The 14682-nt window shown below is 43.4% G+C and overlaps 1 protein-coding gene across 7 annotated transcripts in view; it reads right to left on the bottom strand.

Moving 5' to 3' along the window:
• The window catches only part of TACC2 (transforming acidic coiled-coil containing protein 2), a 343330-nt gene that overhangs the window by 48628 nt on the left and 280020 nt on the right, over positions 1 to 14682 (bottom strand). For all 7 annotated transcript variants that reach the window (XM_069239186.1, XM_069239188.1, XM_069239189.1 and 4 more), the window contains 2 exons: positions 13524 to 13600; positions 12327 to 12370 (listed from right to left, as the gene is read on the bottom strand). In XM_069239186.1, the coding sequence (XP_069095287.1) occupies positions 12327 to 12370; positions 13524 to 13600 (121 nt within the window). The remainder of the gene's footprint in view (positions 1 to 12326; positions 12371 to 13523; positions 13601 to 14682) is intronic.

Consider the following 14682-nt stretch of genomic DNA (forward strand, 5'->3'; position numbering starts at 1 on the left):
ATTCTTCTTCAAATCTGTGTGTTTTCATTTGAGAGGACAGTCCTTGTTCGTCTGAATAGGAACTAATTTTCGGTTCGGAGGCCGGATGTTTCGGCACCGAAACCTTTTCTGCTGGTTTTTATCGGCTCCTACAAAATCTTTTTGCTTTTCGGCGTAGTGCCCTCTCGGTGCCGACCAATTTCGGTGCCGCTGTCTCGGTGCCAAATCTTTTCTGAGCCACTCTCTCGGGCCCGAGATTGCTGCGTGCCTGTATCTCGACCGGAGTCGGATGACTTCGACACCAGCTCGCCCTTTTTCGGTGCCGATGGACGGTCACCTACTTTTCGGGTTAAGCCATGGCCTGTTGGCGGTGGCGTCCCCTGGGCTTTGGCAGTCTTTTCGTGAGCTTTTTGTTTCGACGTCTTACTCATGGTTTTCGGCGTTTCTTCGGATCGACCTCCTCCGAGTCCGAATCCTGGATGGAGAATGTTTCTTCCTCCTCCTCGAAACACCCTTGTCCTGTCGGCGCCGACGCCATTTGCAGTCTTCTTGCTCTTCGGTCCCTGAGTGTCTTCCTCGACCGAAACGCTCGACAGGCCTCACAAGTATCCTCCTTGTGTTCTGGTGACAAACACAAGTTACAGACCAGGTGTTGATCTGTATATGGATACTTGTTATGGCATTTTGGCCAGAAGCGGAATGGGGTCCGTTCCATCAGCCTTGAAGAGACACGTGGCCGGGCCGACCAGGCCCCGACGGGAATCGAAAAAACCCCAAAGGGCCACCGGAGCTCTTCTCAATTCGGTGTCGATCTGTTGTAACTAACCCGATACCAAACGCAAAGAATACCGACGATTTTTCCGAGAATCTAACTAACTTTCCGACCCGAAACACGGAGCGAAAAGGAACACGTCCGAACCCGATGGCGGAAAAAAAACAATCTAAGATGAAGTCGACGCCCATGCGCAATGGAGTCGAAATGGGAGGAGTCCCTCGGTCTCGTGACTCGAAAAGACTTCTTCGAAGAAAAACAACTTGTAACACTCCGAGCCCAACACCAGATGGCGGGATGTGCACAGCATGTGTATCTGCAGCTACACATGCCATCGAACATATATATATATATATATGGAAAATATCACTTACCCATTGTACATCTGTTCGTGGCATGAGACGCTGCAGATTCACATGCTGTGCATTATCCTGCCATCTAGTGTTGGGCTCGGAGTGTTACAAGTTGTTTTTCTTCAAAGAAGTCTTTTCGAGTCACGAGACCGAGGGACTCCTCCCTTTCGGATCCATTGCGCATGGGCGTCGACTCCATCTTAGATTGTTTTCCCCGCAGAGGGTGAGGGAGGAGTTGTGAGTATACTAGATGTGCCCATGCAATGGAGTAGGTATGTATGTACATAATGTGTATTAAAATAATAGTTATTTACAAATGTACAATTTTCATTCAACTAATAATGGCTACAGGCTCCCGGGGAGGTGGGAGGGTGCATGTGAATCTGCAGCGTCTCATGACACGAACAGATGTACACTGTGGCATTTTCCGTTTGGTGGCATGTGTAGCTGCAGATACACATGCTGTGCATAGACTAATAAGCAGTAATCTCCCCAAAATGTGGTGGCTTAGCCTGTAGGAGTTGAAGTTGTCTGAAATAATGTTCTTAATACAGCCTGTCCTACTGTGGCTTGTTGCGTTGCTAACACATCTACACAGTAATGCTTAGTGAATGTATGAGGCGTAGACCAGGTGGCTGCCTTACATATTTCCGTCATGGGTATATTCCCAAGAAAAGCCATTGTGGCGCCTTTCTTCCTTGGTGTAATAGGTAGATCTCTTTTTGCTTTAATATAGCAAGTTTGAATACATTTCACTATCCATCTGGCGATGCCTTGTTTGGATATAGGATTACCTGCATGAGGTTTTTGGAAGGCTACAAACAATTGTTTTGTTTTACGAAATTGTTTTGTTCTGTCAATGTAATACATTAGTGCTCTCTTTATGTCTAATGTTTGTAAGGCTCTTTCAGCTACTGAGTCTGGTTGCGGAAAGAATACTGGGAGTTCCACTGTTTGTTTTAGGTGGAATGGTGATATGACATTTGGTAGGAATTTGGGATTTGTACGGCGAACCACTTTATGTTTATGTATTTGTATAAAGGATTTTTGAATAGTAAATGCTTGTATCTCACTTACTCTTCTAAGTGATATGATAGTTATTAGGAAGGCTACTTTCCAAGTTAAGTATTGCATCTCACAAGAGTGCATGGGTTCGAATGGTGGTCCCATGAGTCGTATTAATACAATATTAAGGTTTCACGAAGGTACTGGTGGTGTCCTTGGGGGTATGATTCTTTTTACTCCCTCCATAAATGCTTTGATGACTGGGATTCTAAAAAGCGATGTTGTATGTGTAATCTGCAGATAGGCAGATATTGCAGTGAGATGTATTTTAATGGAAGAGAATGCTAGATTAGACTTTTGTAAGTGTAATAAGTAGCTTACAATATCCTTTGTGGAAGCATGTAGTGGTTGAATCTGATTAGTGTGTCAGTAGTAAACAAATCTTTTCCATTTGTTTGCGTAACAATGTCTTGTCGTAGGTTTTCTAGCTTGTTTAATGACCTCCATACACTCTTGTGTAAGGTCTAAATGTCAGAATTCTAAGACTTCAGGAGCCAGATTGCTAGATTGAGCAATGCTGGATTCGGGTGCCTGATCTGTTGTTTGTGTTGTGTTAACAGATCTGGTATGTTTGGTAACTTGATGTGAGGTACTACTGATAAGTTCAACAGTGTTGTGTACCACGGTTGGCGAGCCCAGGTTGGTGCTATGAGTATTAGTTTGAGTTGGTTTTGACTTAGTTTGTTGACCAGATAAGGAATGAGTGGGAGAGGGGGAAAAGCGTAAGCAAATATCCCGGACCAACTGATCCAGAGTGCATTGCCCTTGGATTGAGGGTGTGGGTACCTGGACGCAAAGTTTTGGCATTTTTCCGTTTTCTTTTGTTGCGAATAGGTCTATGTTTGGTGTTCCCCAGCGGAGGAAGTGATCCTGTAGGATCTGGGGATGAATTTCCCATTCGTGAGTTTGCTGGTGATCTCGACTGAGATTGTCGGCTAACTGGTTTTGAATGCCTGGGGTGTATTTTGCTATTAGGCGAATGTGATTGTGAATTGCCCAATGCCAAATTTTTTGTGCTAAGAGACACAGTTGTGACGAGTGTGTCCCTCCTTGTTTGTTGAGATAAAACATTGTAGTCATGTTGTCGGTTTTGACAAGAATGTGTTTGTGGGCTATTAGTGATTGAAATGCTAGAAACACTGCCAACAGTTCTAAATGATTTATGTGGAGTTGTTTTTGTTGATTGTCCCATTGTCCCTGTATGCTGTGCTTGTTGAGGTGTGCTCACCACCCCATCATGGAAGCATCTGTTGTGATCACATCTTGAGGCACTGGGTCCTGGAATGGCCGCCCTTGGTTTAAATTTATAGGGTTCCACCACTAAAGCGAGAAGTGTGTCTGGCGGTCTATCAACACTAGATCTTGGAGTTGACCATGTGCTTGTGTCCATTGTTTTCCTAGGCACTGTTGTAAGGGCCGCATGTGTAATCTTGCGTTTGGGACAATGGCTATGCATGAAGACATCATGCCTAGAAGTTTTATTACAAACCTTACAGGCTAGTGTTGGTTTGGCTGTATGCTTGATGTTATATTTTGGAATGCTTGGACCCTTTGTGGACTTGGAGTGGCAATCGCTTTTTGTGTGTTGAATGTTGCTCCCAAGTATTGTTGTATTTTGGATGGCTGCAGATGTGATTTCTGGTAATTTATAGAAAACCCTAGTTTGTGTAGAGTTTCTATAACGTATTGCGTGTGAAGAAGACACTGTTGTTGAGTGCTGGTTTTTATTAGCCAGTCGTCTTAGTATGGGAATACGTGCATGTGCTGTCTCCTTATGTGAGCGGCTACTACTGCAAGGCATTTTGTGAATACCCTTGGGGCTGTTGTTATCCCCAACGGTAACACTTTGAATTGATAGTGTACGCCGTGTATTACAAACCATAAGTATTTTCTGTGAGAAGGATGGACGAGTATGTGAAAGTAGGCATCCTTGAGATCTAATGTTGACATGTAGTCCTCCTTTTTCAGTAAGGGAGCCACGTCTTGAAGTGTTACCATGTGGAAGTGATCCGACTTGATGAAGAGATTCAGTGTTCTGAGGTCTAATATAGGTCTTAACGTTCTGTCCTTCTTTGGAATGAGGAAATATAGTGAGTAGATGCCTGTTCCTTTCTGATGGTTGGGCACTAACTCTATTGCTTGTTTTTGTAAAAATGCTTGGACCTCTATTTGTAATAGGTCTAAGTGTTGTTTGGACATATTGTGTGCCCTTGGGGGCACATCTGTCGGGAAATTTGTGAATTCTATGCAATAACCATGTTGGATAATGGCTAGGACCCATGCGTCCGTAGTAATGTGTGTCCAGTTTTGATAGTATGCAGTAAGTCTCCCCCCACTGGTGATAAGTGTTGGGGTTTTGTGACATTGGAGTCACTGTTTGGTTTGGCTTGTTTTAGGTGTTTGGAATTTTCCCCTTCCTCTTGGGAATTGTCCTCCTCTACAGGAGCCACGAAACACTCCCCTCTGGTATTGTGCCTGATAGGTGGGTCTGGTTTGAGAGGTGGAAGGCTCTGGTGTTTGCATTCGAAACCCCCCTCTGAATTGTGGCTTTCTAAATGTGCCTCTGTCTTGTGGGGAGTAGAGCGCGCCCATGGCTTTGGCCGTGTCCATGTCTTTTTTTAACTTTTCAATTGCTGTGTCCACTTCCGGCCCAAACAATTGTTCTTGGTTAAAAGGCATGTTCAACACTGCTTGTTGGATTTCTGGCTTGAAGCCGGAGCTTCTTAACCATGCATGCCTGCGAATGGTTACCGCAGTGTTGACCTTATTTGGTTGTTGGATATTGCCTGTCCTTCTTCCACAACCTGCTTGGCACGTTTCTGGTGTTCTCTGGGCAAGTGTTGTATAATGTATTGCATCTCATCCCAGTGTGCCCTATCGTAGCAAGCAAGAAGGGCTTGCGAATTAGCGATCCGCCATTGATTGGCTGCCTGTGCTGCCACTCGTTTGCCCGCTGCGTCAAACTTCCTACTCTATTTGTCAGGCGGTGGAGCATCTCCTGACGACTGAGAGTTTGCTCTCTTTCTTGCTGCTCCTACATCCACTGAGTCTGGTGTAAGTTGTTGTGTTATAAACACAGGATCCGTTGGGGGAGGCTTGTACTTCTTGTCCACCCTAGGCATGATAGCCCTTCCTTTAACTGGCTCCTGGAATACTTGTTTTGCATGTTTGAGCATACCCGGGAGCATTGGCAGACTCTGGTAGCAAGCCTGGGTGGATGCCAAGGTGTTGAACAGGAAATCATCCTCTTGGCTCAGAATGCATTGCTACGTTGTGGAACATAGCTGCCCTGGATAGTACCTGCGTATATGCAGTACTGTCCTCTGGAGGTGACGGCTTTGTTGGGTAACAATCCAGACTGTTATCTGATACTGGTGCATCATATAAATCCCATGCATCAGGATCATCCTGTGTCATTCCTGTATGTGTGGGTGACTGCATTGGAGGTGTTCCCACTGGAGACAGTTGTGGTGAGTGTGGTGGGGAAGGTTGTAGTGAAAACCTTGGTGGTGGGGATTTTTCTCTGGCCACCTTCACCTTCGGCTGCAGTTCTGTCTCCTGAAATGTCAGTTTTCTTTTGGTCTTAATTGGAGGGAGAGTTTGTATTTTCCATGTCTCTTTCTGGATATGCAACCTCCTTTGCGTATGGTCAGGTTCATCCATACTTATTTCCTGCTCAAACCTATGTCTTTCCTTCATTTGGCTGGAAAGTCCTTGCTCTTCTGTGTAAGAGCTTCTTTTCGGCTCCGAAGCTGCTTTTTTTGGTACCGATGTTTCAGAAAATGTATTTTTCGGTTCCGATTATATTTTACTCACTTTGGGTGAGTCGAACTGTCAGTGTTGAGATCGTTCGGTGCCGGATTCTCGACCAGAGTCGGAAATCTTTGGCAAATCTCTGGCCTTTTTCGGTGCCGATGTTTGGTCACCTTCTTTTCGATGGGTTAAGCCATGGCTTGCTGGCGGAGGCGTCCCCTTGGCCTTAATGATCTTTGTGTGAGTTTTGGACGGGGCAGTTCTACTCACTGTTCGCTGCACCGTCGAGGTTCGCCCACTTTCGGATTCGTCCGAGTCCGTCCCCTGGATGGAAATTCTTTCCTCCTTTCCGACGTCGAGTTGTTCTCTCGGTGTCTACGCCATTTGCAGTCTTCTCGCTTGTCAATCACGTAGGGTCTTTTTAGATCGAAACGCTCGACAAGCCTCACAGGTATCCTCCCTGTGTTCTGGTGACAAACACAGATTACAGACCAGGTGTTGGTCTGTATAGGGATACTTCGAGTGGCACTTCGGACAGAAGCGGAAGGGGGTCCGGTCCATTAGGCTTCGACGATGCATGTGGTCGGGCCGACCAGGCCCCGCTGAAGAACGGAAGCCCCGAAGGGCCGCCGGAGCGCTCCTGCTGTCGGTGCCAATACAATAACACTAACCCGGTACCGAACGAGAACAATACCGTCGATTTTTCGATATTTAGCTAACTTTCCCGATTCGAAATACGGAGCGAAGAGGAACACGTCCGAACCCGATGGTGGAAAGAAAACAATCTAAGATCGAGTCAACGCCCATGCGCAATGGAGCTGAAAGGGAGGAGTCCCTCGGTCTCGTGACTCGAAAAGACTTCTTCAAAGAAAAACAACTTGTAACACTCCGAGCCCAACACCAGATGGCAGGATAATGCACAGCATGTGTATCTGCAGCTACACATGCCACCGAACATATACATATATGTATATATTGAGAGAGAGTGAGCGCTTTGATGTCGAAAAGGACGAGGTTTGAGATATCTAAAACGTCCATTCTTCTCTTTAACAAGGTGAGCTGGCTGTAGTTCCAATATGAGAAAGAGATGTAGGCAGTTGGGGCCACCCCCAGCGCCTTCCTCCTTGCCACAGCCTGGGGGGAATTTTGGTGGTGCAAATTAGAAAGAAGAGATGTTTTGTGGGTGGGGAGGAAGGAGCAGGAAAGTATAGGCTATGTCTGGAGCGATGGCCTTCTCTAATCCAGATATGTACTTGTCTGACCGTCTGCATATCTGGTCTTAAAAAGGTGTAGGCACAAGTACTTAGGTGTTTAGTACATTACTTCTATCCAAAATGTAAAACAAATAAAAAAAAGGGGAAATGCATAGGCTGAAGGGAGTTTACAGGAAGGCACTTTCCCTGGGAGTAACAAGTCCTCTTAGCACAGAATCACCAGGTAGGTATCAAAGTATGGCCCAGTTTCACTGGCCTCATTAATTTCTTATTCATTCAATATTGGTTTTCAGTGAATCCCTTCTGCAAGGTGACTCGACCTAGGCCACATATCACTTGAGACAGAAAACCACACACAGCCGTAGCTGGCACACTGTTGGTAAAGGAACAGTTGGTTGTATTGTTCAATACCCTCACAAGAACTAGAACACTACCCTTTCTTTGTCTTATTGTTGAACTTGTGCTGTACTTAAATTCAGGGTTTAAACATCTATCTCTACCTTGCATTATGCCAGGTTTTGATGGATAGTGTGAATATTGAGAAGGCATGTTTTCTGCAATATGCCCAAAACAATGCAGTTTTCACCTGTTACTTTGTCTCCTTTACCTGTTCTGTCAGGGATACCTAAGGTATCGGTCCCTGTATCTTTCTACAATGCTTGCCACTTTAAGTTCCTTTTCCTTCAGCTCTTTTGCACTTTAACACCCCCATGAAAATGTATGTGAAAAAAAGAAAGTCAGCATGTGGGCTGTAGCCAGCATGGTGCCATCAATCTGCTGTTTGTTTATTGCCTGGACTACATGCCTGAAAAACACTCATATCCTTGGACCAGACTCCAACTTATCAGTTCTTCTGTATTATGGAAAATGGATCATTCTGAGGGCCTCTACCTTTTCAGAGATGAAGAGTCTCAGTTCCTGCTATGGTGGCATGGACATCACTGGTAAACACACAGTCCTGTTTTTTCCTCAGTGCAAACATGTCTGCTCTTGCTGGCAGCAATTCAGGATTGTATCTGAGCTGGGCATAATGTTACTTTATAAACAAATTACTGATGCTCCTGTGCCAATTAATGCACTCAACTGTAGACCCTAAATCTCTATCGTACCTTGATGCTGCTTATGGGTAGAGGATATCTAATTTCCTCTACTGAGATGGTGAACCACACCCTTTACTTTTCCAATGCAGTGTCACTGAATACAGGCCAGTTTGAATCCTCAGAGGCTTGTTCGATTGGTCTTTCATAGGACTATAATCTACATTCTGAGGAAACTACCTAACACACAAGCGCCGCATTGAATCAAAGCCATACAATTTGCTAGTGAGTCATCCTAACTGAACTGATCACGATGACCTTAAGAAGATCTAAGACGCAAAGACTCCATATATCATGGTTTATGATAACTACCTTGCGTGTATTGTCTCAGGGAAAGCGCCCCAGATGTGGAATCCTTCCTCATGAGATACGCCTTGCTCCCACACTTCCAATCTTCCAACCCAAGCTTAAAGGCCTCTATTTAATCTGGATTGACTATATACGTTTATGTTGTATTACTGCACTAAGCTATCTTATTTAACTTTTTTTTTACTGTAGAAAATTAATCCTTGATATGTCCACTGTTATCTGTACAGTGCACTGTCACTCTTATAGGATCTAGTTGTGCTTCAACAAATAAATAAATGTCGTCTTTAGGATGAAACAAATGGAATTAAACACATGGCAGAGTCTTTGACACAGACACCGATAAACATTATGCACTAAACAGATCCATGACAGGATCTAGCCATTATTACCCAGTGCAGTCAATTACAAAAGTATACATTATTCACTTCTACCACAACTGGTCATTGTATATTATGAATCTTTACTGAACACAAAACATGCCACCTTAACTCTGGCAAACGTTTATGGGATCCCAGTCACTGGGTGGTTTTCAGGACCATACACATGGTGGAAACTAGCTTCACAGATGCTAATATCATAGCATACTCTCCTTGCTCCCATAGAAGCATGGAAAACTATTTTTAAGGTGTTTCATCCACAGAGTCCTTCGGGACCTACTGAGTAGGAGGCTTCAGTATATCATCAGACCTGTCCAAAACAATTCAACCAGTGTGGACTCCCACCAAAAGCCATGTTTCAAAGACAATGTTAGCATTGTGTGTTGTCTCAAGGACCTCGTCACAAGCCATGATGTTTTCAGTGTTGAACCAGAGCTCCTATAAACATTTGCTATGGTACATGAGGGCGCATTTAAAGAGCAGTGCATAATCCCAGAGAAAGCCTGCATTCCTTGCTCCAAATATATAAATGTATTGTGTACAAAGAGTGTTTTCCAGACTGCGGTCCTCTTGTGGAAGAAATCTCCCATAGACAACATTACGCAGCTGCCACAGCAAGAGTGCAGCATGGCAGAGGAGGTCAAGTGTTGGGTTTGAGGAACGTGTGCCTTCAATTCCCTGTTATTTAATCTTAATGCAAATTTAATTTAATTAATAAGAGTGAGACTGCAGTAAGGAGGAAAAAACAGGAAACAGAAGAGAAAGAGCGATGGGGAGGGAAGATGGAGCAATGGAATAGGGAGAGAAAAGGGACAAATGTACTGACTGCACTTAACGGAGGGTTGGAAGGCGATAGGAAAAGAGACGTGACGAACTGAAAAAAATAGGGAAGCATGAGCAGATATGCACGTTGGCAATGACAGACACCAAGCAGTAGAGATTAATAGGTAAAAAGAGGACAGAGGAAGAGAGTAGGATGCAGTGGACACGTAGAGAAGGAAAAGAGTAAGGAGGAAACTTACAAAATGAGGAGAGAAAGTTAGATGTTTCAGAAATGGAGGTGTTGGGGGATGAAGAGTGGCGGCATTCTAATTATTTTCAAAACTCTTGTCTCTGCCTCTCATTAAGTTACAACCTTGCTGGACTGCCACATCTCAAATAGAGTGCTTGGCACAGCTCCTCAACATGAATAGGCAATGGTGGCACCAAATGCAGCAGCTCATTTTCACTTACCGGGGTTTCCTTTCCATTCAGCAGCCAAAGGGAAAGACAGACAGTAGCAGTTAGCAGCGGGCCAGAAAACGTAGCAGCAGGTATTTAAGATGATAACAGAAGACAATTAATGGAGGTTTATATTTTCCTGAGAAGCAAGATGCTCAGCAATTAATAAAACCTCAGGTTCTGTGATGAAGACCACACTAATATGGAACGTGGTTTAAGAGAAATCAGTGTAACACGAGACAAGTGAATGAGCATAGACCATCGAAGGAAAAACCCGGGAGGAGGTGATGAAGTTTATCAAATGAGCATCAGTGCGGGCCTTTGAAAAATATATCAGGTTAAAGTAATCAAATGTTTTTTCCTAGAAAATTACAAACATTCTCTATAAATGGGATGCAGCTGGCTTGTTGTGCAATTCGCCTTTAAAAGTAAAATATAGCATGCTTTTCCCCATGTCCAGATAATTTGGAACCTCATTAACATGATCCCGGGTAGACATACTGTGCCATTTATTAATTGATACACCAAGGAAAGCCCCACAGATTTAACTATAACTGGGCACTAACACGACCACACTAGCAGTCACAGAAAAATATCCAGCGAAAATTGAGTCATGGATTTACCACCTTTCAGACGGACAAGAGGAAATGTTTACAACTAACTTGGGCTGGTGGAATGCTCCAGAGCTTTGACTTGAGGACAGAAATCCTCCTATTTCGTCTAATCTAACCGTCATTTGGGGATAGGGAATTCTAAAATACTGCTTCTGTTGATCTCTTTCCAAGTGGTACCGCAAGAGGTTTTCTGCCACAGAGATTAACCCAAGGCCATGAAAGTATTTGTAAACCGAAGTCAACCTTCACAGGCAGACAATGAGTTGGTCTCCCAAGGGTGTAGGACTGGGTTTCTCTCCCTAAGGCTGAAAAAGGCTCTTGACGCATCCTGAATTTATTTTAGCAGCTGTAACCTTAAATGAACCAATAATTTGTGAATGGCCACAGTCATATGTTGGTGGTCAGATGGGTTGAAATACTACCCCGAGCAATTACTAGTGGTTAGACCAGTGGTTCCCAACCAATTGTCCGGGGACCACTGAGGGTCTACAGACCGTCAGGGGAGAGGGGCGCAACTGCTTAAAAAATTAAATAATATTAACAGATTAACAAAGTGTATATACATAAAGTGGCTAAATGTACGATTGAAAATTTTAAAACTTACTGTAAATGTCAAGAAATTTGAAATGGGAGGCTAAAAAATAAATTTGTATCCTCAGATTGATTTGTGGGAGCAGTGCAGGTGCATCAGACAGAATATAGTATGGATAATGTATGGCTTCAATTGAATTTAGAACAGCTCCAACCTTCCTATTAACATTTTTTTTTTTTTTTTTTATTTATATTTGTTTGCAAATTAAATAAAATGTGTTATTTCTGTATGTGTTTGATGAGTGGTTGTTTTGTCAAATTTTTGTGTATTATTTTCCAGTTCAAATCATCAACAGTGTTTAGGCCGGGGTCCCCAGTTTCGAGTGATGAATCAGTGGGTGTCCCTGGGTTCCAGTAACGATAAAGGGGAGTCCATAGAAGTCGAACGTTTGATGCAAGCATACCTCCCATCACCTTTTGTGTGATTTGTGTAAAACTGTTTATGGCAAAGTAGGAAAGAAAGCAGAAAATATTACACAAAGATTCAGAAGGACTGAAAAGCATGCATGTGCCAATGTTATGAAGATGAACTTGGACAAGTTAAAAATATAGCACCTAATGTGTCACAATCTAAAATATAAACACAGATATGTAAGTAGTCCCTAAGTTGTAAACTCTGAGAAGTATCTGAATGTACTGGGGGAGAAACTAGTGACGAGTGGCTTGTGCAATTCAGCAGCTTAAAAAGCAGTTTTAATTTATTTTAAAGGGGTTGTAGCAAATAGAGACACAGAAATCATAATGTTTTAAAATGATATTGACAGCACTGTTCTAAGAATTTTGTTCACCAGAACTGAAATTACATTGACAAACTTAGGATAATATAAAAAGTGTGATAAATCATAATAAATTGTCCGGTGTAACAAAGGTAGAACAGCTCAATATGTCCAATCTCCAAATTGGAAGCCGCGCTGCACAGAGCCCTAATGAAAATTAAAAATCCTGTATGTAGTATGTACACCCTGTACGAGAGACACTCACCTATCATTTGTGCAATCGTTTTCTCATATTCTGCAACGATTTTCCTAGAAAAGAAGTATAAAATTAACTGTGAATTGTGAGAATACTGTATGTAAAAGAGAGCCACGAAAGACAAATACTCTATTCAAACACAACCCAAAGAAAGAACTAAGCACTCTACAGGTCACAAAGAGACTCCCACGTGATCTCACAGGAAGCCCAAGAAATCACTGGAGATTCACCGGGAGCCCAGGCGATCACACTGGAAGCTCAAAAAAGCATAGATTAGGAGAGCACACAGAGTGCCAATTTCATATCACACAAGGAGCCGAGGGGGATATCACTGGGGCCCAGGAAATATACGGTGGTGCACAAGGATCGCATCCTGGGATCCAGGAGCTCTTAGCAGTGCAGTGGGATTACCAAAGAGAGGCTACAGGAATCACACAGGGACCCCACATGATTATCATGGATGCTTCCTTTGTAGATGCCCAAGACACACAACAAGCTCAACATGTGAGACAGGGGCAGAGGAATCCACCGTGGATCACAGGAGGTCGAAAGGATAGGCCAAGACATTCAAACAGTAGACCCCTCCAGTGCACAACATGAGCTCCTGTGGTCTCACTCGCACGTAACACACACACACACACACTTCCATTAATTACTATACTTAAGATCCACTCTAGAAGCCTCCATGCACACAGCACATTTGCACTCATACGCTTTGAACTCATACTATCCATACTCTTAAAGCCACTACTGCACCCAGTTCATTCACCCGCAATCATCATTGAATTTGATCCACTCCACAGTTTAAACTCTAGAAGATTTGGCACTCTTGCACCCAGCTGACGCTCTTACATGCTGCATATACCTAAAAGCTGCTGTTAACATTGCACTTAGTGCATTTTTAAGTGCTATGAATAGCAGTTATTATTACCAGTTTAATAGTACTCAGTCTACCAGCCTCCATAGGGTGCATGGTAGGATTATTCTAAATCGTAATCTGTAGATCACAGGATATGAACTTTTAACTCATGCCAGGTTTTGTAGTCCCTTTGCACCCAATTCAAACTCCTGCAGCCCCCAGTAAATCACTAATATTCCTACCTGAAGCCCCTCCATTGCCCACATTCTACATTTTGATAAGCCTGAAACCTATACTCTTAACCACCCTTGCAATTCTCCCACAAACTTGCTGCCCTCACCACTCACCTCATCTCTACCACTTCCCGTCGGCTCTTCTCGTACTTCTCCTTCCACTCGCACACTTCCTGCTCTTTGGCTTCGATCTGAAGGAAGAAGTAGAGGATGGCAGTGGTAAGTATGGAGGCCCTGTGCTCAGGCTTTCCAGCATCAATACTCTCATGCCCGCTGGCCATCTTGAACATTTGGGTGACTTGCTTGGAATTTGGGTAACATATTAACTCTCCCATTCCCTTCTTCATCACCTTCACTGCTGGCTGCCGATGGACGTGTGTATTCACCATTCCTTGTTTGATTGCCTTGTTAGTCTTAATTTGGTTGCCTTACGTTGGCAAATCATACTCTGTACCCTTATACTAATTTCCCTTTCAAAAAGTGCATGACACTTTCAGTGGCCATGACTTCTCAACATTCCTTACGTGTTTACAGCATGTTCATAACGAGGAAATCCATCGGAAGAAGTTGTTATAGGTTATTCATGATGGGGATACCTCCTCACTGCATGTTATTTTAATTTGTCCTATTGTCATAACGATAAAGGCTTGGAGTGATACCTGAATGAGGGGAGGGATGCATGGAGGGACAGTTTGATCTCTGCGTTTGCACAACTGACCATTTGCTGTTGGTCACTCTGTTAATTCGGCCTGACATTTCTAAATATCACTCGTCAAACAACCGCTGTTCCCTGCTACTGTGTTTTTTCTTCTTCCTATAGTTGTATGTACAATGTGTGAGGGCAGGCGATGCCCACATAGGAAAAAATATGTTTTTGGAGACATCTCTTAAATTCACACTTTAACTCCCATGATCGTGAGAGTGGCATGCAGTGGAGAGAGCACGGAATATTCAGCATGCTTTCGGAAAACCAATTAGTTTCTTTAGCCTTTGTAAACCTTATCAGAGGAAGCCGACATCTCTTTTTGAACACTTCAAGTATGGTTAATTGTATAATGTTTAGGCGAACACATACTTCTGGTTTCTAGCTTGCAGTACCAAATAAGGTCACTTTCTCAGGTGTTTATTGGAGGATCTTTTTACATGTGCGTTTGCTTTGTGTGCCTTTTTTCAAGATCTTTGTGAACAGAAGTACCATTGATTGGCTGTAAAAAAAATATACCCTTTGTACATAATGGCGTAACTTTAAACCCATATCAAGCATTTCTAATTC

The sequence above is a fragment of the Pleurodeles waltl genome, chromosome 6 (assembly GCF_031143425.1).
Source record: "Pleurodeles waltl isolate 20211129_DDA chromosome 6, aPleWal1.hap1.20221129, whole genome shotgun sequence".
Taxonomy (NCBI): Eukaryota; Metazoa; Chordata; class Amphibia; order Caudata; family Salamandridae; genus Pleurodeles; species Pleurodeles waltl.